At 43.5% G+C, this 25,887-nt stretch overlaps 1 protein-coding gene across 1 annotated transcript in view; it reads right to left on the bottom strand.

Annotated features, from left to right (window-relative positions):
* Positions 1–1,243: 1,243 nt before the first annotated feature.
* The window catches only part of soga1 (suppressor of glucose, autophagy associated 1), a 157,177-nt gene continuing 132,533 nt past the window's right edge, over positions 1,244–25,887 (bottom strand). Inside the window, exons 16-24 of the mRNA XM_056299554.1 lie at positions 17,060–17,212; positions 15,363–15,479; positions 11,152–11,222; positions 9,584–9,734; positions 8,824–9,402; positions 8,118–8,385; positions 6,761–6,979; positions 3,131–3,519; positions 1,244–2,867 (exon numbers count right to left, since the gene is read on the bottom strand). Coding sequence (XP_056155529.1) covers positions 2,715–2,867; positions 3,131–3,519; positions 6,761–6,979; positions 8,118–8,385; positions 8,824–9,402; positions 9,584–9,734; positions 11,152–11,222; positions 15,363–15,479; positions 17,060–17,212 — 2,100 coding nt within the window. The 3' untranslated portion in view covers positions 1,244–2,714. The remainder of the gene's footprint in view (positions 2,868–3,130; positions 3,520–6,760; positions 6,980–8,117; positions 8,386–8,823; positions 9,403–9,583; positions 9,735–11,151; positions 11,223–15,362; positions 15,480–17,059; positions 17,213–25,887) is intronic.

The following is a 25,887-nucleotide window of genomic DNA, read 5'->3' as shown; positions in this document are numbered from 1 at the left end:
GAAGACCAAATATCCCGCAGTAATTAAAAATACATGTGGTTTTTTGGTCAAAACATATCTATAACACGAGGAGGATGAGGGGGCATCATGTATTGTGAGTGTTCTGTTAATTTTTTTCCCTTTTTTATGCTTTAACAGGTAAGATTAAAACCTACAAAATGAGATTTCAGTATTCACCCAAAAGAGAATTAACAGTTTTGATTGAGCTTTCTGAAGAAAATACGTTTTTATGCCTACAAGGTTCCTGACAGGGCTTCAATGTCTGGTTCAAAATATTCTGGAAACACGTTTGGCCACTTTAAACCACGTCTGGTGGGATTATGCTGTTTAAAAGTCCAGTCTGAGATCAACTGGATGGTCAGTCATTCAAAGGTCCGTCGATGTTGTTCAATACTGTGTCACCTTTGGACATGCAGTCCAGTCGTCCTTGTGATGTTTTCCGTCTGTTAATCCAAACAAGTGGGCGAACACCATTGGAATCTTTAAAGTCAATGTCTCATCCATATCCGCCATCTCTAAACCCATTTTAGAGACATCTGTTGCAACTGGAGACAATCTGTCTTCGGTGGTGCTATCAAAACATCAGAATTACATTTATCATCGCTTCATGTACTACGAGGAGGATAACTGGCTGACATTATCTTTAGTGGTATAATGTCGGAGAGCGATCAACCAGATTAGCGGTAGCAACATTGCTAACTAAACATAGAAGGTGTCTCAAGCTGTGCTGAGTTTCTCAACTCTTAAGTTTCCAAATCCCTAAAGGAAATTGAAACAAATATTAGACCTCAAATACTCTGTTCTTCAACAAAGCTTTTCTCCCATTGAATAAAGCCTCCTTCTCTTTCCTTTCTTCCTTCACACTGTTGTTTTTTCCCCCCAATTTGTGAATCCAACATGGCTACCAGATGTGACTGCATGTTGACAAGATGATGAAATGAATGTAGGTCATGGTTTCATGGTGACCTGCAAATAAAAGTCTCCTTGGGGAGAAATTTTTTTATCCTCCTGTGAATTGCAAAAGTAGGATTAAAGTAGTCGTAGGTTGTTTGATCCTGACATCATAATTCTGTTCATGTGACTGTCTCCAGTTCATAGGGCTGTTATTGTTGAGGTTTGTGTGTTTTGAGCGTGTATGGTGTACTTGTGAATGCGTATGTCGCCTTGTTCTGTCTTGCTGGTAGTTTGGTGGAGGTTTGGGTCGTTGGTAGTTTCCTGTCCTTGGCATTAGAATGGTACACGCTGGAGATCCCAGTTAGAGAATCCTCCCAGTTGCCTAGGTGATGTTGGAGTGTATGAGTGAATGTGCATTTGTGTGTGTGTGTGTGTGGCAGTTTGTGTATTTACATTTGATGGTTGTGGTGCGTGTAACTGATGAGCCAAGACATTATCACCACTCACAGGTGAACCGAATAACGTTGATCGTCTCCAAACAAGGGCACATGTCCAGGTCTGGGTAGATTCGATGGTAAGTGAGCAATTGGTTCTTGTAGTCAACGTGTTGGATGCGGGTGAACTGGGCAGGAGTATAGACCTGAGTAACTTTGACAAGGTCCAAATTGTCAGGGCCAGACGACTGGGTCAGAGCATCTCTGAAATGGTAAGGCTTGTGTGGTGATTCCAGTCAGAAATGGTGAGTACCTACCGACAGTTGTCTGAGGAGAGACAAACCCCAAACTGATGACAGGGTGTCGGGTGGGCTGTGGCACAAGTCACACAAAATTTTAATGATGGTTACGGGAGGAATATGTCACAACACACAGTGCATCACACCCTGCTGTGTATGGTGCTGCATAGCTGCAAACCGGTCAGAGTGCCCATGATGACCCCTGTTCACTGTTGAATGTGCCTACAATGGGCACGCAAATGTCAGAACTGGACCTTGGACCAGTGTAAAAAGGGTGTCTAGTCCGACGAGTCTCGCTTTTTTTCTTTTTCTTTTTTCTTTTTTTTAGATCACATGGAAGGTGGTGTATGTGTGCGCTGTTTACCTAGGGAAGTGATGGCACCAGGATGCACTGTGGGAAGATGACAAGCCGATGGAGGGAGATTGATGCTCTGGGCAATATTCTGCTGGAAAACCCTGGGTCCAGCCATTCATGTGGACATCGGTTTGACATGTGCCACCGACCTAAACATTGTTGCAGACCAGGTACAATCCTACACTGCAATAGTATTCCCTGATGGAGTGGCCTCATTCAGCAGGATAATGCACCCTACTACACTGCACACCTTGTTCAGGGATGGTTTGAGAAACATGATGAAGTATTCAAGGTGTTGCCCTGGACTCCAAATTCTCCAGATCTCAGTTCGATTGAGCATCTATGGGATGTACTGGACCGACAAGACTGATCCATAGCGGCTCCACCTCGCAACTTACAGGACTCTAAGGATCTGCTGGCTAATGTTTGGTGCTAGATACCACAGGGCAACTTCAGGGGTCTTGTAGAGGCCATGCCTCACTCAGTGGGTCAGTGCTGTCTTGGCGGCACACGGAGGACCAACTATATGTTAGGCAGGTGGTCGTAATGTTTTGGCTCATCAGTGTATATCTATATGTGTTTCTAAGTTGGTAGAGGGCAGTAAACATGCTGAAATGTGTTTTTTGAAAATGTGTTTGCATGGCAGTAGTGAACAGTGCTTGTACGGCAACAGCATTGCTGTTTTTATGTGTGTGTGTGTGTCTGTGAGAGTGTGTGGCAGTGAACTTGTCATCACTCATTGCAGGCATCCATTCTTTCCTCTGTTGTTGCCAGAGACTCTTGGAGGCGGTGCTTGCATTGGCCCAGCGAATGGCGTGTTATGGATCTTGATGGGCGGGCAAGGCAGGCAGTGAGAGACTGGGCTGCACAATCACAGGCTGTTTCCTAAGAAAGGGGAAGAGTAAATTATGGTGAAAGTTGTTATTCTTAGTGCGGATACATCAGTCACATAATCGAAACAATACTAAAATTATGTTCTCACAAACAAATGTATCTAACAACCGATCCATTCATTTATTTTGGTAACATAATATTGATTCAATGCAAAAATAATGAGGGTGTAAGAGAAAACAGTAGTGACCTTCACACAATTGACAACTGTCTTTTTACGTGTATATATGTGTGTGTATGTTTAAGCATATTTTTACCTCTATCACAGACACAGCAGCCACGGCGTTGCTTGTCGTCTCCTCTTTGGCTGTGTGTCTCATAAACCTCTTATTGACAATCCTGGTAACACTGTCATTGGCCCCACCCAGCCCGGCCAGGGACCCGAGCCCCCCAACCCTGGTTGACAGGCACTCTGGCTTGGGCTCGTCCACTCCGCTGATGCCTCCCAAGACCCCCAGACCCCCAAGGTTACCCAGGGAGTCTCTTGGTGTTCTGTCCCCAGGCAGGGGGACTCCTGACCTGAGGAACTCCTGGACCAGCCCTCCGTATCGCTGAGGCCCAGGGTCAGAGCCACATGCTGTGGCCCCTGACGGTTTCCCTGCAGCGGCAGCATGCCGCGCTGGGCTGGCCCCCTGGCTGCTGGTTACTGGTGGAAAACGACAAAATTAGGTACGTTCTTTAAAAGTTATTTGTAAATTGTGATATTGGGCTATACAAATAAAATTGACTTGACTTGTCAGAATCATGTATCGTTCAAAGGGACTTGTCTTCATGGCATAGTTTCACAAGTATATTGACACATCACAAGGTGATAAACACAGTACAGGGATAATCACATATAGCTTTTTTAATTCTACAACTGTAAATACAGGCCGCCGTATACGCAAAAAAAAAAAATCCCATAAATGGCATAAAAATCACTCATTAGCACACAGCAGAAACTGTAAGGATCCACATTTAATTGGCTGTGAAGGCATACATTCCAACATAGGACCCGCTATTGTGTTTGAATTCAGACTACAATATGACAGATTTTGTAGGGCCGTTAAATTTTTTTAAAACATAAAATCAAATGCATTATATCATCTTTTTCAGGAAAAACGTCATCATTATTAGTTTTTGAGAGTGGCATGTTGGGCATGGATAAAACCAAATAGGGGGTTGGGTGGGTCGTTGTACCTACCCTAAAAACAAAACTAAAAAGTCCAAAAAGTCTAGCTAAAGCTTATTCAGTGAAACCAAGCAGCAGTTAGTTTAGGGCCAAAATAAGCTCATAGTCACAACCACATGATGTTTTATGCCTTATTTATCCATTATTTGGAGATCCTTCCACTAAGTACAAGTTTTAGTATACCATAAAGTATAGTGTATTTGCAGCTATACTAAGTCAAAGGCTGGTTTGCATAAGGTATCCTGTACTCGGAATAGAAAAAAATCCACTTTTTGGGAAAAATAAACCATCCTTATAAATAGGCTGACTACAGCCCTGTTGGATTATAGGATGTGTTTAAGTGTTGTTGTTTTTTTCACTGTAGAACATGGCACTAATACCAACAAACAGAGAAAATGTAATTCAAGTCAAGTCAAATTTATTTACAAAGCACATTTAAAAACAACCCAAGCTGTCCAAAGTGCTGTACAGACCAGATCAGGTAGCTAAAACAAAAATACAAGAAACACTGATATTAAGAACAAGGCACATATCTCGTAGGGACTAATAAACAACATATGGGCATAGGCACAAGCCAGAACTCAGCCACATCAGGAGAATTTAAACACTAGTGAATAAAAGTAAGTTTTGAGCCGGGACTTAAAAGAGTCGATGGAGGGGGCAGATCTGATAGGGAGGGGAATGCTGTTCCACAGTCTAGGGGCTGCAACCATGAAGGCACGGTTACCCCTGAGCTTAAGTTTAGATCGTGGGACAGCCAGGAGTCCCAAGTCAACCGATCTGAGGGACCTGGAGGTGGAATATAGGGTTAAAAGGTCTGCGATACAGTAGGGGAACAGCCCGTTTAGGGCTTTATAAACAAACAGGAGAACCTTAAAATCAATTCTGAACGACACAGGCATCAAGTGGAAAGAGGCCAGTATAGGGGTAATATAGTCCCTCTTCTGGGTACCTGTCAGGGGCCTGGCTGTGGCGTTCTGGACCAGTTGGAGGGGGGGGGGGGGCAGAGATGACTGACTAATTCCAATATCCATGAAGTTGCAGCAGTCTAAGCGGGATGATATAAAAGTGTGAATGACTTTCTCAAGATCTTTAAATGAGAGAACTTGATTTTGGTACTAGTACGAAGCTGGAAAAAACTGGCTTCACTATTGCATTAACTTGCTTGTCAAACTGGAAGGCAGAATCAAATATCACACCAAGTTTTTTTATGTGATGTTTGACAAAGGTGGCCAGTTGCCAAGACTGTTGGTAAACAATTAAATGGCATGGGGGTGGGGAGGACGCAAAAAGGTCAACTTCAGATCTGCCTTCACTCAGCTTTAGGAAGTTTTGTGCCATCCAGCACTTCATGTGCTCAAGCAGTTGAAGTAGCTGACTAGATTGGACTCGTAGTTTGGTTTCAGGGGGAGACAAAGCTGAGTGTCATCAGCATAACAGTGGAAGGAAATGCCATGTTTTTGAATGATTTGTCAGAGGGGAAGCATGTATATAGAGAGGAAAAATTGCCCATGTTAATGGAGAAGCTTCTATTTTTGAGGTAGGATGTGAACCATTTCAAGGCAGAGCCATCAACACCAACCCCGTACTGGAGACGGTCTATTAAAATGTCATGATCCACAGTATTGAATGCCGCGCTGAGGTCAAGAAGAATCAGAATGGCACAGTCACCGGAGTCGATAGAGAGGAGCAGGTCATTGTACACTTTCACCAAGGAAGACTCTTTGCTATGATAAGCCTTAAAACCTGACTGAAATCTTTTCAAGATTTTGTTTTGGTGAAGGTAGTGCAGCAATTGATGGAGAATAACCTTCAATGTGAATAAAGCCCAAGATGCAGTTTTTATTGACTGGTTGCCTATATGTGCTCTAAATGCCTTGAGTGAGAGCTTTCTTTAATGACTAAAACATGTTGAACCACCTCCCTAGTTTCCCCTACTGCTAATATCTGGACACTGCTTGGCATCCTGCGCATCATATTCCTCATAAATTGTATAAGTCCATTATAATTCTGTTTATCCTCTTTCAATGTTGTATTCTGTAAATTGTGTAAACACAAAATCCATTGCACGTTGTCCGTCTTGGGAGAGAGATCCCTCCTCTGTTGCTCTCCCTGGGGTTTCTTCCTATTTGTTTTCCCTGTTACAGGTTTTTTTAGGGAGTTGTTCCTTATCCGATGAGAGGGTCTAAGGACAGGATGTTGTGTTGCTGTTAAGCCCACTGAGGCAAATTTGTAATTTGTGATATTGGGCTATACAAATAAAATTGACTTGACTTAATATAGCAACCAATTCCATTTGTCATAAGGCATAAGGATCATTTCATGGAAATTACGAGCATGGCTGGAAAAACTCTTCTGTTTGTAGTATAGTTAAGTGAAATACTGTACAGTATGGATACCCACTTTTATTCCCTTGCTATTGCAAGCTTGTCATACTATCTTATCACAAACAGACTAAAGTGAAATCATCTTAAATTTGCCCTTACGTTTGTATAATTGGGTGCATACTTTATAATTTAATATTACAATTTTAAGTAATTTCATGCGTGATTTCGATGTGACAAACTTCATTTAGCAAATAAAACAGCTTCTGATTCTGATTCATATCAGGATTGCTTGGATGAGATATCTGTTGCTGATAACCCAGCAAGCCAATCATAAAACACTTCACATCTTGAAAATACCAACAATAGGAAAGGCAAGCTCTCTGTCCTACCTCCTCCGTCACCTCTCCACAGGGACTCCATGCTTCCAGAATGTTCCACCACGCTGAAGAGGCTGGAGAGGCCGTCATTGAGGCCGCTGAGAACTGGGCTGTCCCTGGTGGTGGTGGAGCGAGCCCAGGCCGAGCCTCCCCCTCCACCCATTGGCCTCTGGTGGAGGTTCCACAGGCTGCGATCCCTAGAAGAGGTCCCATCCAGTCTGGAGGTAGAGCCTTAAAACAAGCAGGTAAGGGAATGGGATGTTAATGATGTAAAACTAAACACAAGAAAATGTTTATTGAACCAAAAGACCAAGTAACCAAAGAATGTAATAAATAACAAACCAAACTGACAAACAAATAAATAGAATGCAAGCATACTGACAGTTCTATGATACTATATTAAATATCATAGTATACTATATCATAGTATACAATAGTATACCATATACTATATAAAATATCACGACACTGGAGAGAAGACATAGGCAAACAGAGTAAAAAAAATGAATACACAAAATGGTTCCATCTAGTCTAAAAGTGGAGCCCATTGCCACCTTGGGAGGAGAATATAACTTCAGACAAACTAGCTAACAAATTTACTGAAGAACTGGCAGACTAATGCTGAAAACCCTGCCCATCTGGGGCTCCCAGAGGGTTAAAACAAGCATTGCCAAGAGTCTACTGCTACTACTTTCGGCTGCTCCTGTTAGGGGTCACCACAGCGGATCATCCGTTTCCATTTCTTCCTGTCCTCTGCATCTTCCTCTGTCACACCAGCAACCTGCATGTCCTCTCTCACCACATCCATAAATCTCCTCTTTGGCCTTCCTCTTTTCCTCTTTCCTGGCAACTCCATATTCAGCATCCTTCTCCCAATATACCCAGCATCTCTCCTCCACACATGTCCAAGCCATCTCAATCTTGTCTCTCTTACTTTGTCTCCAAACCACCCAACCTGAGCTTTCCTTCTAATATACTCATTCCTAATCCTGTCCTTTTTCATCACTCCCAATGAAAATCTTAGCATCTTCAACTCTGCCACCTCCAGCTCCGCCTCCTAGCTTTTCATCAGTGCCACTGTCTCTAGACCATATAACATAGTTGGTCTCACAACCATCTTGTAAACCTTCCTTTTAAATCTTGCTGGTACCCTTCTGTTACAAATCACTCCTGATACTCTTCTCCACCCACTGTACCCTGCCTGCACTCTCTTCCTTCACCTCTCTCCTGCACTCCCCATTACGTTTGTGCAGTTGACGACAAGTATTTAAACTCATAAATAACTCATAAGAGTCCACTCTGAAACAACACCACAGGAAAGGGGCCCTGGGTATATTCATGCTTCATTTGAAAAGATCTACATCAGTACCTGAGGACACACGTCGCTGTAGTTTGGGAGACCCATACTTAGGGGAACAGCAGGGCCTCTCGATGCGGCTATGGACCTTGTCCAGTGACGATGAGATCTGGCGAGATCGAGCTGACACCAGTGATGAAGTGGTGGTTGATGAGGGGCGGGGCGACCAGGCCTTGGAGTGTAACCCCACCCCCCTGCTGCTGGGAATGCTGTCTGTCTGAAGGCCTACGCTGACATACTGGGTGGAGGTTTGCGTGGACCTGGTCGCTATGCCGACCATCTGATGAGCAAAAGGAGAGATGAATAGAGGGTTAGAGAGAGTGAGAAAAAGGAAAGCGATAGAGATTAAGAGCCGAATGCAGTGAAGACAGGCATTAATAGAGCAACAGAGAGAAAGAAATGACAAAACCATAAATAAGTCATATAATGTGCTAATTAAAAAATTAAGAATTTAGTAACAGACTTGCCACCTGTGTCCTCATAAAATATTTAAAAAATACTAAATGTGCCTTATTTATTGTTAGTACTTTCATTGCTAACATTTTTATCTTGTGAAGAAAGTACTTTCTTACTGTCGTGGCAAGTGCTCTATGAATGAATAAAATGTCCACATGTGACAAACTGAAAGTTAAGATCGGTGGTTAAAAGACGTAAAACAATGACGGCCGATTTAAACAAGTCAAAGTTTTTCATTATCATTTCATCATTATATTATCACCTGATTTCCCGGTTCTTTGCTGGACTTCCTCTCCAGGGAGGAAGAGCGTATGGCCTGGCGCACGCAGTTGGTCATCTCCTTCATATCGTCACTCAGGTTGGCCGAGATCTCTCCAATTTCAAGCCCGTGGAAGGCCGAGGAGGACGTCATTCCAGTGCCACTAACTCCTGCGGCAACAACTCCAGAGATACTGCCTGTTCTGCTCTCCAGCAAATCCCGGTGCTGCTTTGAAAGCGAGCTCAGCCACTGCTCATAAGAGGAAGAGGAGATGGAGTTTGAAGTTTGCTGTTGAAGGACCTCTGCCAGGGGTTCTGCTCCAACCATCTCAGCATCCGAGCCAGTCAACCCCAGGGAACGGATCCCGTTCAGGGCTTGTTGTGGCTCATTAGCTCCTTGGTTTCTTCTCTGGTATTCAATGCGCCTCACTGCTGGTGGACTGTAGTAGATCCGGATCCCGGTGCGGTCCGGCGCGGTGTAGCTCCTGTGGACAGATTCCAGGTCCAAACTGGACCCCACTGTGCCACTGCAAAGGCCACTAGGGCCATCCCAGGTTTTAGAGCTGTCTGCAACCTCAGGTGTCTAACATAAGATAAGAATGAGAACGGTAAGGAGAGAGGAGAGCAGAGGTGATAAGCTGAATTGAAGTACATGGGTTCAAATGCTTTGAACATGCTAACAGCCTTTGTTGCATGAGCCGAGCACTCTGAAGCACTAAAAGAAGCAATCGCTCTCTATAACAGGGTCACAAGGATCAAAGCACCTCATTGGTCAGGTAGGTCCAGTTTTTCCTGGCGTGGTCACCCTGTTCTGGGCAAATCAGGAGAGGGGGCGGGACCCTGAACAAGCTTTTATTTTCCTGGTTAGCAGTTCCGTTGACCTCTGGTTGTTCCATTTCTGACAGGGATTTTGTTCTAATAAAACAGAAGAGGAAAGGGTTAATAAATGGATTAGAATAAACTAGAAAAGGATAGACCACACTAAATAGAATACAATAGGAAACATTCCTTTGTTATAGGGCATTTTCATATTAGGTAGGATTACTTCATACCATGCCATACGATTGCCCCCCCCTCCTACTTCCCTGCTGCTCAGCTTCCACATTAGTAAAGTTGTTCCATACCCGAGTACACTTGCGTATCTACCCACTCCGATACAGCAGGTGGAAGTATATACCTAGTTGGTTTGCGGTCTGCCATAAACACAAGGAAGAAGAAAAAGAAGCATACTCTTGCATCATTAACTACGCGACATTTGTTTGTTGTCGCTCCAGTGTAGAAAAGTGTGCCAATCGCAAGATCCCTAGCCCATACAATGGAGTCAACCTTCACACTATGCCTACTGTTATTGATATTTTGGAGATAATATCAAGGTTGACCTTCTCGCCTGCCTTCCTACTTGATCAGCTATGGCCGTGCAGTTCACAGAATGAGATGGGCACATGTTACGCACATACGCAGATGTTGGAGGAGATGGGCGGCGTTGAGAAATGCTTTTGTAGCTCTACTCGTTGACTGTTACTCGCTTTTGTCAATAAGGTGAGAAACAGACCAGTTGTTGACCAGAATATTCTCTTTCGATTTCCACAATGGCTCTGAAAAAGTGTGTACTAGCTACCTAACCAGTGATAGAAGTTATGTTATTATAATGACAGTGACCCCAGCACACACACACACACACACACACACACACACACACACACACACACATCTATACACAGATACACGCCATGAAAGAGGGCTGTGTATGGGCTACCTCTTGTAGAATACTCCTTCAGATGTAACTTGGTGATATAGTGGTGGTAACTGTAATCTGACTCGGAAAAAATTGGTCTACCCTTAAAATGACAACTGAAAGGGTTCATCGGCTACTCTATTTTTATTCATCTAACTAGATAACATTGTGTCTGGTGCATATATAACTTCATCTGCCCAAATTTCAAGCAAACAATTACTTCAGTAGACCAGAGAGATCCTTTCGCGGCCATGTTTGAACGCGAGAGTCAAATAGTTATGACGTCAGATAGCATACCACTTCCGTGTGTTGGTACGGTAGTTTTCCCACCTGATGCGAACCGTATCCGAGTACGCATGAACCGTACTCGAGACCACCTTTTCAAGTGGACCGTGGCCAGGTCTAGACAACAAATGGCCATATTTATAATGCCAGTATACTCAAGTTCAACTAAAATGATAAAGTTGCAAACACAAATAACGAAATAGACTTTCTCATGGCAAGTGTAAGAAGATGGGGTTACAGCTGAAACTAACAACAAAAGACAATCCAATCAAAGATGGTAAACTTTGTTTTTAAGAATAGAAAAAATGTAACCTGGATAAGCTGGCTCCATTCGTGACTGGATCGAGGGAGGGCTCCCCCTCTGGAGACTTGTCTGCTTTGGACTGTGAAGGAAGATGGGGAGTAACAGAGATGAGAAAACACTGAATCAATTCATTACAGTGTATTACCACTTAAACTCAAAATCTATGACCTGCAATCTTCCCTCAATTTACTTCATGAATAATATTTATTTTGAAATGTTCTCTATGCCCCCAAAGCCTCTCACACTCGTGTACATAAACACATTCCCTCCTTTGCGGCCTATCAACTTTGTAGCCTCCTTTGTGGACTGTTTCAACTAAAGAAGGAAATGAAAGGGATTCTGTGACTGCTATGCTGTGTGTACTGTAACTGCAGCAGGCAGAACACACACACACACACACACACACACACACACACACACACACACACACACACACACACACACACACACACACACACACACACACACACACACACACACACACACACACACACACACACACACACACACACACACATTTCCTCTAGTGTGAGAGAGAGGATGTGGAAGGAGAGAGGGAGAGAGAGAGAGCGCTTTAAAGGCTGATTGTGGATTATAAATGCAAAGATACAGGCAGGATAGAGAATGGAGCTGGCTGGGCCTCCATACCAGGGCAACTGGTGTTGAAAAACCGATTTTCTGTGCATGTGTGTGTGTTTACATGTTCAGTCTGTTGATTTGCTGGTATAATTGTAACTTATATATACATATGTGTATGTGTGTCTGTGTGTGTGTGTGTGTGTATATATATATATATGTGCTCCAATTATCGGGGCATCATATTGCTCAGCCGCCCTGGGAAAGTCTACTCTAGGGTGCTCGAAAGGAGGCTCCGGCCGATTGTCGAACCTGAGATCCAGGAGGAACAATGCGGATTCCATCCTGGCCGTGGAACAAGAGACCAACTCTTTACCCTTGCGGAAGTGCTGAGGGGGGCATGGGCATTTGACCAGCCTGTCTACATGTGTTTTGTGGACTTGGAGAAGGCTTACGACCGTGTACCCTGGGGCACTCTGTGGGGGGTACTGCGGGAATATGGGGTACCGGGGCAGTTGCTACAAGCCATCCGGTCCTTGTATAACCAAAGTGAGAGCTGTGTCCGCATTCTTGGCACAAAGTCAAACACATTTTTGGTGGGTGTCGGACTCTGCCAAGGTTGTCCCTTGTCTCCGATTCTGTTTGTGATATTCATGGACAGGATCTCAAGGCGTAGCCAAGGTCAAGAGTGTGTCCGTTTTGCATCTCTGCTCTTCGCAGATGATGTGATTTTGTTGGCTTCATCATAATGCGACCTCCAGCGCGCACTGGGGTGGTTTGCAGCTGAGTGTGAAATGGCCAGGATGAGAGTCAGCACCTCCAAGTCTGAGGCCATGGTTCTCTTCCGGAAAATGGTGGATTGCTCCCTCTGGTTTGGGGATGAGTTGTTGCCTCAAGTGAAGGAGTTCAAGTATCTCGGGGTTCACAAGTGAGGGTAGGATGGAGCGGGTGATTGACAGGCGGATTGGTGCAGCCTCAGCAGTAATGCGGATGTTGTACTGGACCGTTGTGGTGAAGAAGGAGCTGAGCCAGGAGGCAAAGCTCTCAATTTACCAGTCAATCTTTGTTCCAACCCTCACCTATGGTCATGAGCTTTAGGTAGCGATGGAAAGGGTGAGATCGCGGATACAAGCGGCTGAAATGAGTTTCCTCCATAGGATGTCTGGGCTCAGCCTTAGAGATGGAGTCAGGAGCTCGGACATCTGGAGGGAGCTTGGAGTAGAGCCGCTGCTCCTTTGCATCAAAAGGAGCCAGTTGAGGTGGTTCGGGCATCTGATTAGGATGCCTCCTGGGCGCCTTCCTTTGGAGGTTTACCGGGCACGGCCAACAGGGAGGAGACCCCGGGGTAGACCCAGAACGCGCTGGAGGGACTACATGTCCAATCTGGTCTGGGAATGCCTTGCGATCCCCCAGGAGGAGCTGGAGGGCATTGCTGGGGACAGGGACGTCTGGAGTGCCCTACTTAGCTTGCTACCACCGCTACCTGACCCTGGAAAAGCAGCTGAAGATGAAATGAGATGAGATGAGATATATACATATATATACTATATAACTATATAACTATAATTGTGACACCAACACAGTTGTGATGTGTAATTTTATGGAAAAACAAAGGTGCATCTGAATCTATCAACTGATAGAGAAAGAAAGAAAGAAAGAAAGAAAGAAAGAAAAACGGAAGTAAAAAAGGAAAAGCCATAAAAGTTTAACCAGTCTAGGTATCCTTAGGTCTCATGCCAAGTTTCCCATGTGGCTTCAAGTGAATCACAGTGAATTGTGTGATTCATTCAAGTGAATCACAGAATCACCTGGGAAAATAGGGTGAGATGGGTTCACATTCTGAAGAGCACAGGGGAGGAGCAAAGGGAGAGAGAGAGAGTGAGAGAGAGAGGAGTAAAGGGAGGATGGCATATGATAATAGTAAGGGGAGGTGAGGTTAGGAGACAAGACAACAGAATACAGAAGAAAGACAAACTAGATGGAAGGAGAGGAGATGAGAGAATAAGTGTTGAGGGGACTGGAAAGGAGAAAACGAGGGCAAAGGAGAAGACTGAGGAGAGACACACACACACACACACACACACAAAGAAAGCTGCTTTGTAGGTAGTTTTCCCACAGAATTAGGCCACCAGTTTGAGACAGACAAGTTTGGGAGACGGCCAGAGGCAGGTAATGGAGCAGGAATGATGGTAGACCAGAACCAGCCAAGTCTAACTATGGTCATGGTCTTTCTCTCTCTCTCGCTCTCTCTCTCTCTCTCTCTCTCTCTCTCTCTCTCTCTCTCTCTCTCTCTCTCTCTCTCTCTCTCTCTCTCTCTCCCTTTTACACACACACACACACACACAAAATCTCTTTTACCATACCTAACATTTAGTTGTGTTAAGAGCAGATGTGTAGTACTCCGTTGTGGTCAATTGGTACATTAAGCACTGAACCACACTGGTATTTATGAATGCACATGTGTATGTCAGTGTTAGTTACAGCTGTGTAGTTGTGTGTATGTGTGTGTGTGCGTGCCCCAGTGTTGTTGTTTTTTTTTTGGTCTACATTTGTGTATGTGTGTTTTCATGTGAGTGTGTTTTGTTTTGTGTATGTATTTGCGCTTATGGTTTAACATCTACCAAAGACGCCTTTAAACTCTGACTCAATCCCTCCAGACCCTTAATAACCCCTCTGGGTTATCAAGAGTGTACTGGTGTAATCAGAGAACCTGACTGGACCACAAGCAGGCTGTGCAATCCGAGTGTCCTCAAACTAACTTGAAACTGCAGCTGGATACCACTATGGAAACAATCCTAGAGGGGCTACACCTAACCCTGATTACAGTGTATGTCAGAGATGTGGTCATAACAAGCATTACCCAAGTAGCCATAATCACTATCAAGAGCGTCCCCTGAAGAATTGTGGCTTTAAAATTGGCATGTGTGGTGTCTGACATACAAAAGTGGTGATCAATGTATCGTTCAAGAGCAGCATGCATGCATGCAGGTTTTCATTTCAGTGGGACAACACACCACCTGATTTTACCAATTAGCAACATAAGCTAGTTAATTACTGGCTAGATTTAAAACCTGTATACACATGGCTCCCAAGGGGCACATGGTTAGACACCACCCCGCCTACATGAGTAAAGAGGCGTTGAGAAAGATTACTGACTCCTGCCCTGGAAACCAATATATATCCACTATTAAAGCATTAGGTAATGTTACACACAGGATTATCGGCCTTGGTTGGATGACCAAGCCAACCAACCAAATTATTTGGCTGGAGCTGTCTGCTGTAGAAACAGGCACGAACAGAAACAAAGATTATGAAGTTGTAAAGAATGACAGGGGGATGTGAAAGGAAGGGGCTTGTTGAAGCATGGTTGGACGGAGACACACACACACACACACACACACACACACACACACACACACACAGTGCTTTTTCATCTTTTGACATCACATCCACCTGCACGTTTGCACATACACCACCTTCTCACCTTAACCTGCTGTGCAGTAGGCTTCAGTCAGTCTTTGTTCAATCAAGCTCTCACAACATAAACTCTCTCTCTCTCTCTCTCTCTCTCTCTCTCTCTCTCTCTCTCTCTCTCTCTCTCTCTCTCTCTCTCTCTCTCTCTCTCTCTCTCTCTCTCTCTCACCTTCCCCTGCTGTACGCTGTAGTCTCTCGGCCTTTGCTCCCACTGGGATCTCTCCTGGCTGAACCTCTCCAGGAGCTCCATCTTTTCTCTGCCCCAGTTCCTCTCTCCAATCTGAAGCTGGTTGGTTCACAGGCGGTTACATGGGAGAGCCAGGAAAACATAAAACGGAAACAATGTGCGGTGCAAAAATAACTTTACTGCTTCAAACATCTGCTATTTGACCAAAACACTTAAAAAGCAAAAAGTTTGAGTAAATTGATTTTCAGTATGGTTAGCCCCAGTGAAATTCCAGGATGTAACCCTGAAGATTTACAAGCAAACAAATGTTCGTGTTGATACTTTCCATTTAAAATGATAGTTAATCCACAAATATCTAGCTCATGACCACTTTTATTTTAATTTAATTAAAAATTAGTACATTTTAATGGCTAGTCAGGTTGGACTTTCCCAGGAAAAATTGTATGGTGCATAGTTTTACCATAGCAGTCAAATGCAGAAGAAGAAGGCAGCTAGCGACGCTTGAAGGAGAAGTGACGTTTTTGAGGAAAACATGCAGAAGCTTGAAGCAGACCTTTACAAATGTACCCTACAACATCCATCCATCCATTATACAAACCGCTTATCCTGCTCTCAGGGTCGCGGGGATGCTGGAGCCTATCCCAGCAGTCATTGGGCAGCAGGTGGGGAGACACCCTGGACAGGCCGCCAGGCCATCACAGGGCGACACATACATTCATACCAAGGGACAATTTAATATGGCCGATTCACCTGACCTGCATATCTTTGGACTGTGGGAGGAAACCCATGCAGACACGGGAAGAACATGCAAACTCCAACCAGAGGACGACCCGGGAAAACCCTCAAGGTTGGACTACCCTGGGGCTCGAACTCAGGACTTTCTTGCTGTGAGGCAACCACGCTAACCACTGCACCACAGTGCTGCCCACACTACAACATGAATAGTTAAAAATCAAGTTCAATCATGTCATGTTTTCTTTGTTTGATGGTAGATGGTCGATAGGAGCATTGGCAACTGTTTTATTACAGATGGATATCTGGGATATAAAGTGGTCAGACATAATTGAAAGTACCAGTATCACCATAGGTATCAACAAGGTCAACAAAAACAACAATCTTCAGGACTGTAGCTTTAAAGGCCAGATGCTTTGCTTTGCCTCTGGCATTAACTTGTGGTTGCATGCTACTGAGTGGGGCCAGACTGTTTTGTCTGCATGTAACCACTGGTTTTATATAAAAACGAAGAGAAAAAGAATGTTGAGCAGAGCTGGAGTTTTCTAGCTAGATAGGGCAGTTGTGTGTGCGCGCGCGCGCGCACGCACGCACGCACGCACGCACACACACACACACACACACACACACACACACACACACACACACACACACACACATCTTATTCACAGTTATATTTTAATTCGATGAGAAAACACTCAAGTTTGCGGATATTTGATTTCAAATGAACAAATCAATCATAAAACAATAAGTTAGTCAACTGATAAGTCAATCATTTCTCACTCACTTCAGCTCCTAAATTGATGCCAATTGGCATCAGTCCTGAGACAACCACCACTTAACCTTTCACCCCAACATGACACACGGACACAAACACAGTGAGACACACGTACCTATCCATGCTTATACACGAACACGTGCACCCAAAGGTACTTCTCAGCACTGACCTGCTTGGTTAGGTCCATGACGGCGGCATAGGACTCGGCCAGGAGGTGTTGGTGCTCCTCGCGCTCTCTCTTCAGTGCCACCTTCAGGTCTGGAGGATCCAGAGCGTCATTGGAGGGCAGAGTCCCTGCTGCCTTGCTGGTTTTGCTCTCCAGCTGAAAGCAGGGCGGGTGGGCGGGGGAGGGAGAAAGGGAAGAGGGAAGATGAAGATGGAGATTTTGAGGGTATTCATCAAGTTAGACCAAAGTTAAATATATCCATCTTTCCCTCATTCCCCTCTTTCTCCTAACATTTATCTCACTTGCTCTCTGTCTCTCTCCCTGCCAGCCGGCCGAAACACAGTCAAATGTATTAAAAATGCTCGTGGTGCTCTGCCTCTTGCTGCATCATCCCTCAAAACCTCCTTTCCTACATCTCAGCGTCCACAGGAGGGGTTTTAGACATCGCTTCTTTCATTCATTTTATTTCTGTCTTTCCATATTCACTACTTATTTTTACCTTGGTTTCATACTGTGTTTGAATTTCTCTCCCAGTTTTTCTCTCGCATCCTCACCTCTCTCACACCCTCTCTGTCCATCTGTCCATCTGTTTTTATCTCTCTCTCATCCTGTCTTACCTCTCCAATACCTGACTCTCCTACCAGCTCTCTTTTTTCAGACATCCTCTCTTTCTACTTCTCTACATATTCCCCCCTGCCTCTACTTTCTTTCATTCTTCCAACCCTCCCTAACCCCACATGTCTCACCCTCTCTCTATCCCCGTAACTGTCTCTTCCTCTCTCTCCTGAACTCGTAGCCTCATTCACCATCGCTCTCATCCCTTTTAGCGTCTCTCCTCTCCTTCTCACTTGCTCTCTAAACCTTTGCCAACTCTCTCTCGTTCTCTCGCCTACGAATTAAGCTTGGACAGACATTTTGTGAGCGACTCTGCTTTCCTTTTCCTGCATCTGAGAGTCATGGCTCACAGCGCTGTGGTCAACAGACCAATCGGTTCTGCGAAACACACACGCACACGCACGCACGCATGCACGCACACACACACACACTGGCACTCAGTCAAATGTCAACATACATGCATGCCGACACAGTCATGTTCACACATAAATGCACACACACACACACACACACACACACACACACACACACACACACACACACACACACACACACACACAGGCACTCAGTCAAATGTCAACATACACGCATGCCAACACAGTCACGTTCACACATAAATGCATACACACACACACACACACACACACACACACACACACACACACATAAATTTGTACATAAATTCGCACAAATGCATACACATGAACACTGTAACACATGCACACACAAACAAACACAACCTATGAGTGTTTGCCATCAATACATATGATATATGTACACTGGCACACACACACACACACACACACACACACACACACACACACACACACACACACACACACACAAACCAGAGCCATCAATCCTCTTCCCCTGCGTGTCACAGTGTAGACGCCGTGTGACACCGCCATCCTTACATGGCGCTAATGGAACTATCTGGCAGCCAATCACATTACCACCCCCACGTACCCGAATCCTACAGCAACAGAGTGTCTCACGTTTCTCCTTAATGATGAACACAGCCTAACGAGCCCCACTCCTAAATGAGGTTTACTGCTGAGGCATTCAGAAGGGGGACACTTTAATGGATGATTCTGGGATTACCGGGGGATCAGATGCCCGGCTCACTACTCACCATGTATAAGATACATTTCATTCATCTGAACCTCTGTTTTGTGGGATGATCTTGTACGTTTATGCCAAAATAATTCCAGTGTGACATTCTTCCACAACCCAAACCTCCGTAGCCGTGTTTCCAACTCAACTTCTTGGGAGGAAGCCAGAAACAGGTTTATATCCAAGATCTGCCTTTTGTCCCTGGAATTTTGTTTTTCTTTAAGTCGAGTAAATTCGCTAGTTATACTGCTGGAATAAACAGCAGCTATGTAGCTGCTCCAATGGCAGGCAGTAACTATCTATATGCTTCTTTAAGCAAGTACCAATAAAAGACTCCAACTTTAACCAGACTGTTCTGTGCTGCATTCTTATTTTTTTGTTGTTGACGAATTTCTCTGGAGGAAATTCCCTGAAACAACAAAGCTACTCTTGTCTTTCACCCTGACTCCCTTATCGATAGTCATAGCTAGGGTGGCACATGCCAGCAACTATCAAAATGCTGGAAAACAAAAAACAACAAGATGCCCTGTAAAGTTTGTCAAAATAAAGCCCTAGTTATTATATAACACATGTAGATGTGATACAGATGTTAATCGCAGCAATCTTGCAGCCTGGGGTGCATGTTGTGTATTTGCGATGTTCCATTGATTTCCATTGATTTCCATTGATATCCACTGGATAGATACATACATTGCTGCCCATACTACAGTGCAGATGCTTTTGCTCTTGCTCCCCACTTTTCTCTTTGATTTTCAGTCTTCCTACTTTTCTGCTACTTTTTGCTACTTCTCCACAACAATACCCAACTCTAACAACTAGATTACTTGTAAAGGTGACCATGGTTTTCACGGAGTTTTAACATGACATCTTTTTTAAGAGAGGAGACTGTCCGCCCACAGTTCTGAGGCTGAAAAACAACAAGTACCGCTACCCTAGGGAACTAGACTGGTTTTTCTTTGTGGAGATTTTCACTTCTGGTCGTGGAATGTGAGGAATTAATGTAGGTTAATCGATGTTTGAGGCACTGCCAGGTATTAACTAGACTGAGGCTTCAAAAGACATCTGACGGAAAGACGTTTGAAGGTAGTGATGTTCACTTACGGGTGATGACCCGTTGACAAATGAAATAATGAATAATTTCTCTCTGCCCCCTTTTCTCCCCAATTGTATCTGGCCAATTACCCCACTCTTCCGAGCCGTCCCAGTTGTTGCTCCACCCCCTTTGCTGATCCGGGAGGGCTGCAGACTACCACATGCTTCCTCCGATACATGTGGAGTCGCCAGCCGCTTTTCACCTGACAGTGAGGAGTTTCACCAGGGGGACATAGCACGTGGGAGGATCACGCTATTCCCCCCAGTTCCCCCTCCCCCCCGAGCAGGCGCCCCGACTGACCAGAGGAGGCGCTAGTGCAGCGACTAGGACACATACCCACATCCGGCTTCCCACCCACAGACATGGCCAATTGTGTCCGCAAGGACGCCTGACCAAGCTGGAAGCAACACAGGGATTCGAACTGACGATCCCCATGCTGGCAGGCAATGGAATAAGCTGCCACGCCACCCGGATGCCTGAAATAATGAATAATTTTAACTGAATGTCAGGAAACAATTTGACAGAAACAAGTTTAAGTGAGTTGTGATTAAAAGAAGAGACCTGAAATAACAGCAAACAGTGATCATATTTCGTGCATATTGTGACAGTACAATAGGAGAGAACTGAAATAACAGCAAATAGTGATCCTATTCACTTAAAGTTGAAGACAGCATAAACCAGGTTTATGCTCTCAGAAGTTGGACAGCTGGAGGCTTTGTTTTGCTTGGGAAAAAATGCCTCCTCTCTCTTCTCCCTCCACTGAATGCACCAGCTGTGCCAAGCTCAGCCAGAAAATCACAGAGCTTGGAAAAAGAATCTCTACGCTCTACCAAATACAAGAGGATGAAAAACTTATCGTCACTCCGTTTGCTGCTTCTTAAGCTGATGTCCTGGAGCCGGCTGACGATCAGAACCAGGGACATGAAGCGCGTTGAAGAGTGGCTTTCGGACATGATGAGCCCCACGCCGATGACTATGTGGACACTATTTCCTGGCCTGGCCTGAACCTGCTTGAGACCAACACCATAACAGATTTGGATATGTGCTACTGGCTAAACCGGGGAGCAAGAAACTCTCTAACATGTGATCACTGTGCTAAAAACTAGACAAACGTCATCTACAGGTGGGGAAGAATAGAGACTTTTCTTCATCTTCCGTTTTGTGCTTCACAGAAACTTTGCTGTGTGGATCAATACCAGACTCTGTGCTGCAGCTGGCAGGCTTCCAGCTGTTCAGAGTGGATCGTGACACAGAGCTCTCCAACAAAACAAAAGGTGGAGGTATTTGGGATTTTTTTTTTTATTAACAGTGGCTGGTGTAAAGATGTGACAATGATTCTGCAGCACAGTTCTGTTCTGGAAACCTTTTTCAATCAACGGCAAACCCTTCCACTCCCACCGTGAGTTCACTTCATTCATTTTGGCTGGTGTTACATTCCACCACAGGCAGATGTGCAGGAGGGAACAGTGCATGCTCACTGACCAAGATACTGTGTGTGGAGTGGACAAACCCAGACTCTAAACGACTGTACTCTGAGAGACTTCAATAGCACTTCTCAGAAAACAACTCGGCCTCTGTCTGGAAGAGCCTCAGAAAGATCACCAATTACAAACTGAAAGCCCCCTACTTTACTAGTGACTTGTGCCTGGCCAGCAATCTGAATGAGTTCTATTGATAATTTGAAAGACAATGGGACATCCATATGGTCTCTCGTGCTTCAACTGAAACTGTGGTGATTGTACCTTATTTGCACCTTACTTTTATTTGTATTTTATTGTATCGTGTGTGTGTGTATGTATATATAGATATATATATATCTATATATAGCGTTTTTTCCCCGAAAACGTCAATGGTGTGATATGTGCTCAACTAACGAGAAGCAGAATATCAACACAGATACAGGAAGAAAAAAAAAGTTTTAATACATTGCAGTACAGGCCTGTTGCATGTGCGTCGCACGAAAAAAGGCCTGTACTGCAATGTATTAAAACTTTTTTTTCCTGTATCTGTGTTGATTTATAGATAGATAGATAGATAGATAGATAGATAGATAGATAGATAGATAGATAGATAGATAGATAGATAGATAGATAGATAGATAGATAGATAGATAGATATTATTCTTTTTAACTTTTATCTTTACTATTTACTGTTAATCTTTCCCTTTTGCACAAACATACCAAGACAAATTTCTTGTACTTGGCAATAAATACAATTCTGATTTTGGTTTCAGACTGGACAGGTTCATTTAAACATAATAATAATAATAATAATAATAACAATAATATTAATGGGGTTCCACATGCTTACTGCCAACTTAACCTATGACTTCCAGCACCCCACCACTGGTATTTGGAAAGGGTCAAGAAAATCTGGGAAAAGTAGAGCAATCTTTTCTACCCAGAACAACAAGGACAACACCATGGATCATTCCCAGCCCCCCCCCCCCCCCACCTCTCAGAGACATCCCACACAAGCTAAGGATGCAGATAAAAGGGATTGACAATATGTTAATATGTGGCACCAAAAGTTCCCGCTTATCCAAACAAACCAAGGGCAATCTCCCTGCAGACTGCAGTACAGAGTATCCTGACTACTAGCACTCACTGGGCCTTTATCCCATCCCCCATTTCAGCTCATGTCTCCCTCTGCTTACTGGGTATGGACCCACTGCTGCTGATACAGCCCACCCAAGACAGCGAGGAGCAGCTCCAAGGTCTGAAATTCCTTGTTTTGACCAACTTCAGGAAGAACAAAGTGTACTCAAAGCGCACAGCTACTTTATCTAATCTGATTCCAGTTGTACACCAGCAGCCATAGCCTGTCGTTAAAAAAAAAAAAAAACTGGGTCGATAACACTCTTAACACACTAAATTGACATTACTAAACATCAGGTCTTTGGCAGGAAAACCATTCTTAATCAATGATTTTATCATCAAGCACAATCTCAATTTTATGTTTTTAACTGAAACTTGGTTAGACCAAGATAACTGTGCAACTGTTCTTATCGAGTCAACCCCTGCCAACTTCAGTTTTGTGAGCGAAACCAGAATGCATAAGAAAGGAGGTGGAGTAGCCATTTTATTTAATGATTTGCTCCAATGAAAGAAGATATCTTATGGAAATTTGCTCCTTTTGAATAAGTGTCTGTTCAGTAGAATTTCTCATCTCAAGTTATGTTTCTAAATATCTACAGGCCAGCTAAATAAAATGCAAACTTTTTTGATGACTTAACTGAACTGCTGTCTATATCTGTATTGACTTTGACTGTGTAGTTATTGCTGGGGATTTAAACATCCATGTTGACAACCCTCAGGACAGAGGAACTAAAGAACTGTGTTGTGTTCTTCATAACTATGGACTGAATCAGCATGTGATGGAGCCCACACACAACAAGGGGCAGGCGCACACTGGATTTAATTATCTACAAGGGTCTGAACATTTCTAAGGGTTTGGTGACTGATGTTGCTCTCTCTGATCATTCCTGTATTTTCTCTTAAAGTACCAAATGTACAAACAGAGGTAATCACAAAACGGCATACCACTGAAAGCACCATGAACCATTTATTCAGGCTTTCTCTTCACACCTGCACTCTCTTGGGTCTTAGTCAATGAGCTTATAGATCATTTCAATTCTACAATTACAAATGTTATTGATGCCATTGCACCCACTAAAGTGAAGGTGGTCTCTGGTAAGAAAAGATCTCCTAGGAGATGTGCCACGCTGATCAGAATTTAAAAAAAAAGTGTCGTACTGCTGAACGCAGGTGACGAAAAACAAATCTTACTGTTCATTATGACATCTATAAAGAGAGACTGCGTATTTATAATTTGGAACTGAGAAATGCAAGGTGGTCCTATGCCTCTGACATCACTGCAAAAAAAAAACAATAATAATGTACATGCCTTGTTTGCTACTGTCTTCAGGCTAATAAACCCTCCTGCTGCAGTAGCCTTTGAATTTCTATCTACCAGGGTCTGCAATGAATTTCTCTCCTTCTTTACTGACAAAATTCAGAAAATGAGATGGGCAGTCAGTGCCTCCGTAATAGGTACAGGGTATGTGTTGTCCCTGTGTTCATCTAAACTGTATTCAAATAACATGACACAATTTGATCCCATCAACTATGAAAAATTGGAGAAAATTAAACATTTGAAATCCTCCTGCTGCTGCCTTGATATTCTGCCAACAGGCTTTTTCAAAAATGTTCATAATGTTATGACCTCTGATCTTCTACAAATTGTCAACACATCTCTCAGGTTTCTTCCCACAGGCCCTGAAACCTGCAGTAATCAAGCCACCCTTAAAAAGAATAATCTAGACACTCCACTAATGGATTATAGGCCCATATCAAACCTTCCGTTTCTAAGTGAAATCGTTGAAAAAGGCGTTTTCCAGCAGGTGAACAACTTTTTGGCACTTAACAACTTTTTTGATGTCTTCCAGTGAGGATTTCAACCACACCACAGCACCGAGACAGCTCTTGTGAAGGTCTGTAATGACATCCGCTTACACAGACAGTGGCAGAATATCACCCTGGTATTACTGGATCTCAGTGCATTAGTTCACAGTTGAGCACAACATATTAATAGAACGACTGGAAAACTGGGTGGGACTTTCTGGCACAGCACTAAACTGATTTGAATCTTACTTAAAGGACAGGGACTATTTTGTGTTTATAGGTAATTACAAATCTGACTGGACAAAAATGACCCATGGAGTTCCCAAAGGCTCTATTATGGGACCGCTTCTGTTTAACATCTATATGCTTCCACTAGTTCAGATTATGCAAAACAACAAATTGTGTTACCATAATTATGCAGAAGTTACAGATTTACATAACCATATCACCAAGTGACTATAATCCCATACAAGTGCTGAGTAAGTGCATTGAATAAATCAATGATTGGATGTCTCAGAACTTTCTTCAATTAAACAAAGATAAAACTGAAGTAATTGTCTTTGGAGCCAAGGAAGAACAACTAAAAGTCAGCGCTCAGCTACAATCGGTAATGTTGAAAACCACAAAACAAGCCAGAGATCTTGGTGTGGTCATGGACTCAGACCTAAATTTCAATAGCCACATTAAGATAATTACAAAGTCAGCATACGATCACCTGAAGAATATATCAAGAATTAAAGGATTTATGTCTCAGCAGGATTTGGAAAAACTTGTCAACACATTTATCTTCAGCAGACTACTGTAATGGTGTCTTTATGGGTCTCTCTTATAAAAAAAAAATCAATCAAAGAGCTGCAGCTGATTCAGAACGCTGCTGCTCGAGTCCTTTCTAAGACCAAAAAAAGTGGATCACATTACTCCAGTTCTGAGATCTTTACACCGGCTTCCTGTCTGTCAAAGAACTGATTTTAAAATACTGCTCTTGGTTTATAAAGCACTGAATGGTTTAGGGCCAAAATACATTTCTGATCTTCTGCTACACTATGAACCATGCAGACATCTCAGATCATCTGGGACAGGTCTGCTTTCTGTTCCCAAAGTCAAAACGAAACATGGGGAGGCAGCTTTCAGTTTTTATACACAAAATATCTGGAACAAACTCCCAGAAAACTGCAGGTCTGCTGCAATTCTCAGTTCTTTTAAATCAAGGCTGAAGACTTTCCTGTTTGCTGCTGCCTTTTATTAAATCAAATTTGAAGCTTCTGATTATCATCTTACACTGAACTCTTTACTCCCTTTTTATTTTTTATTATGTATATTTACTGCCTTATGCTGCTTTTACATTTTGTCTTAATGCCTTTTATGTTTTATGTAAAGTACTTTGAATTGCCTTGTTGCTGAAATATGCTACAAAAATAAATTTGCCTTGCTGCTGATTTTATATCTACTTCATATCCATTTAATTTAATTCCTCTTCATGGTTTTTATCAAAGTCAAGATTTTTTTAATGAAGTTGTTGGGGATGCATCACAAAATTTGGAATAGAATTGATTTGTTCAACAAAGCAACAGCTGGCCATGACAGGCCACACTGCCAGGATGCCTTGG

Source organism: Lampris incognitus, chromosome 2, assembly GCF_029633865.1.
Source record: "Lampris incognitus isolate fLamInc1 chromosome 2, fLamInc1.hap2, whole genome shotgun sequence".
Taxonomy (NCBI): domain Eukaryota; kingdom Metazoa; phylum Chordata; class Actinopteri; order Lampriformes; family Lampridae; genus Lampris; species Lampris incognitus.
The sequence above is the reverse complement of the archived record's forward strand: the minus strand, read 5'-3'. Positions and strand labels throughout refer to the sequence as shown.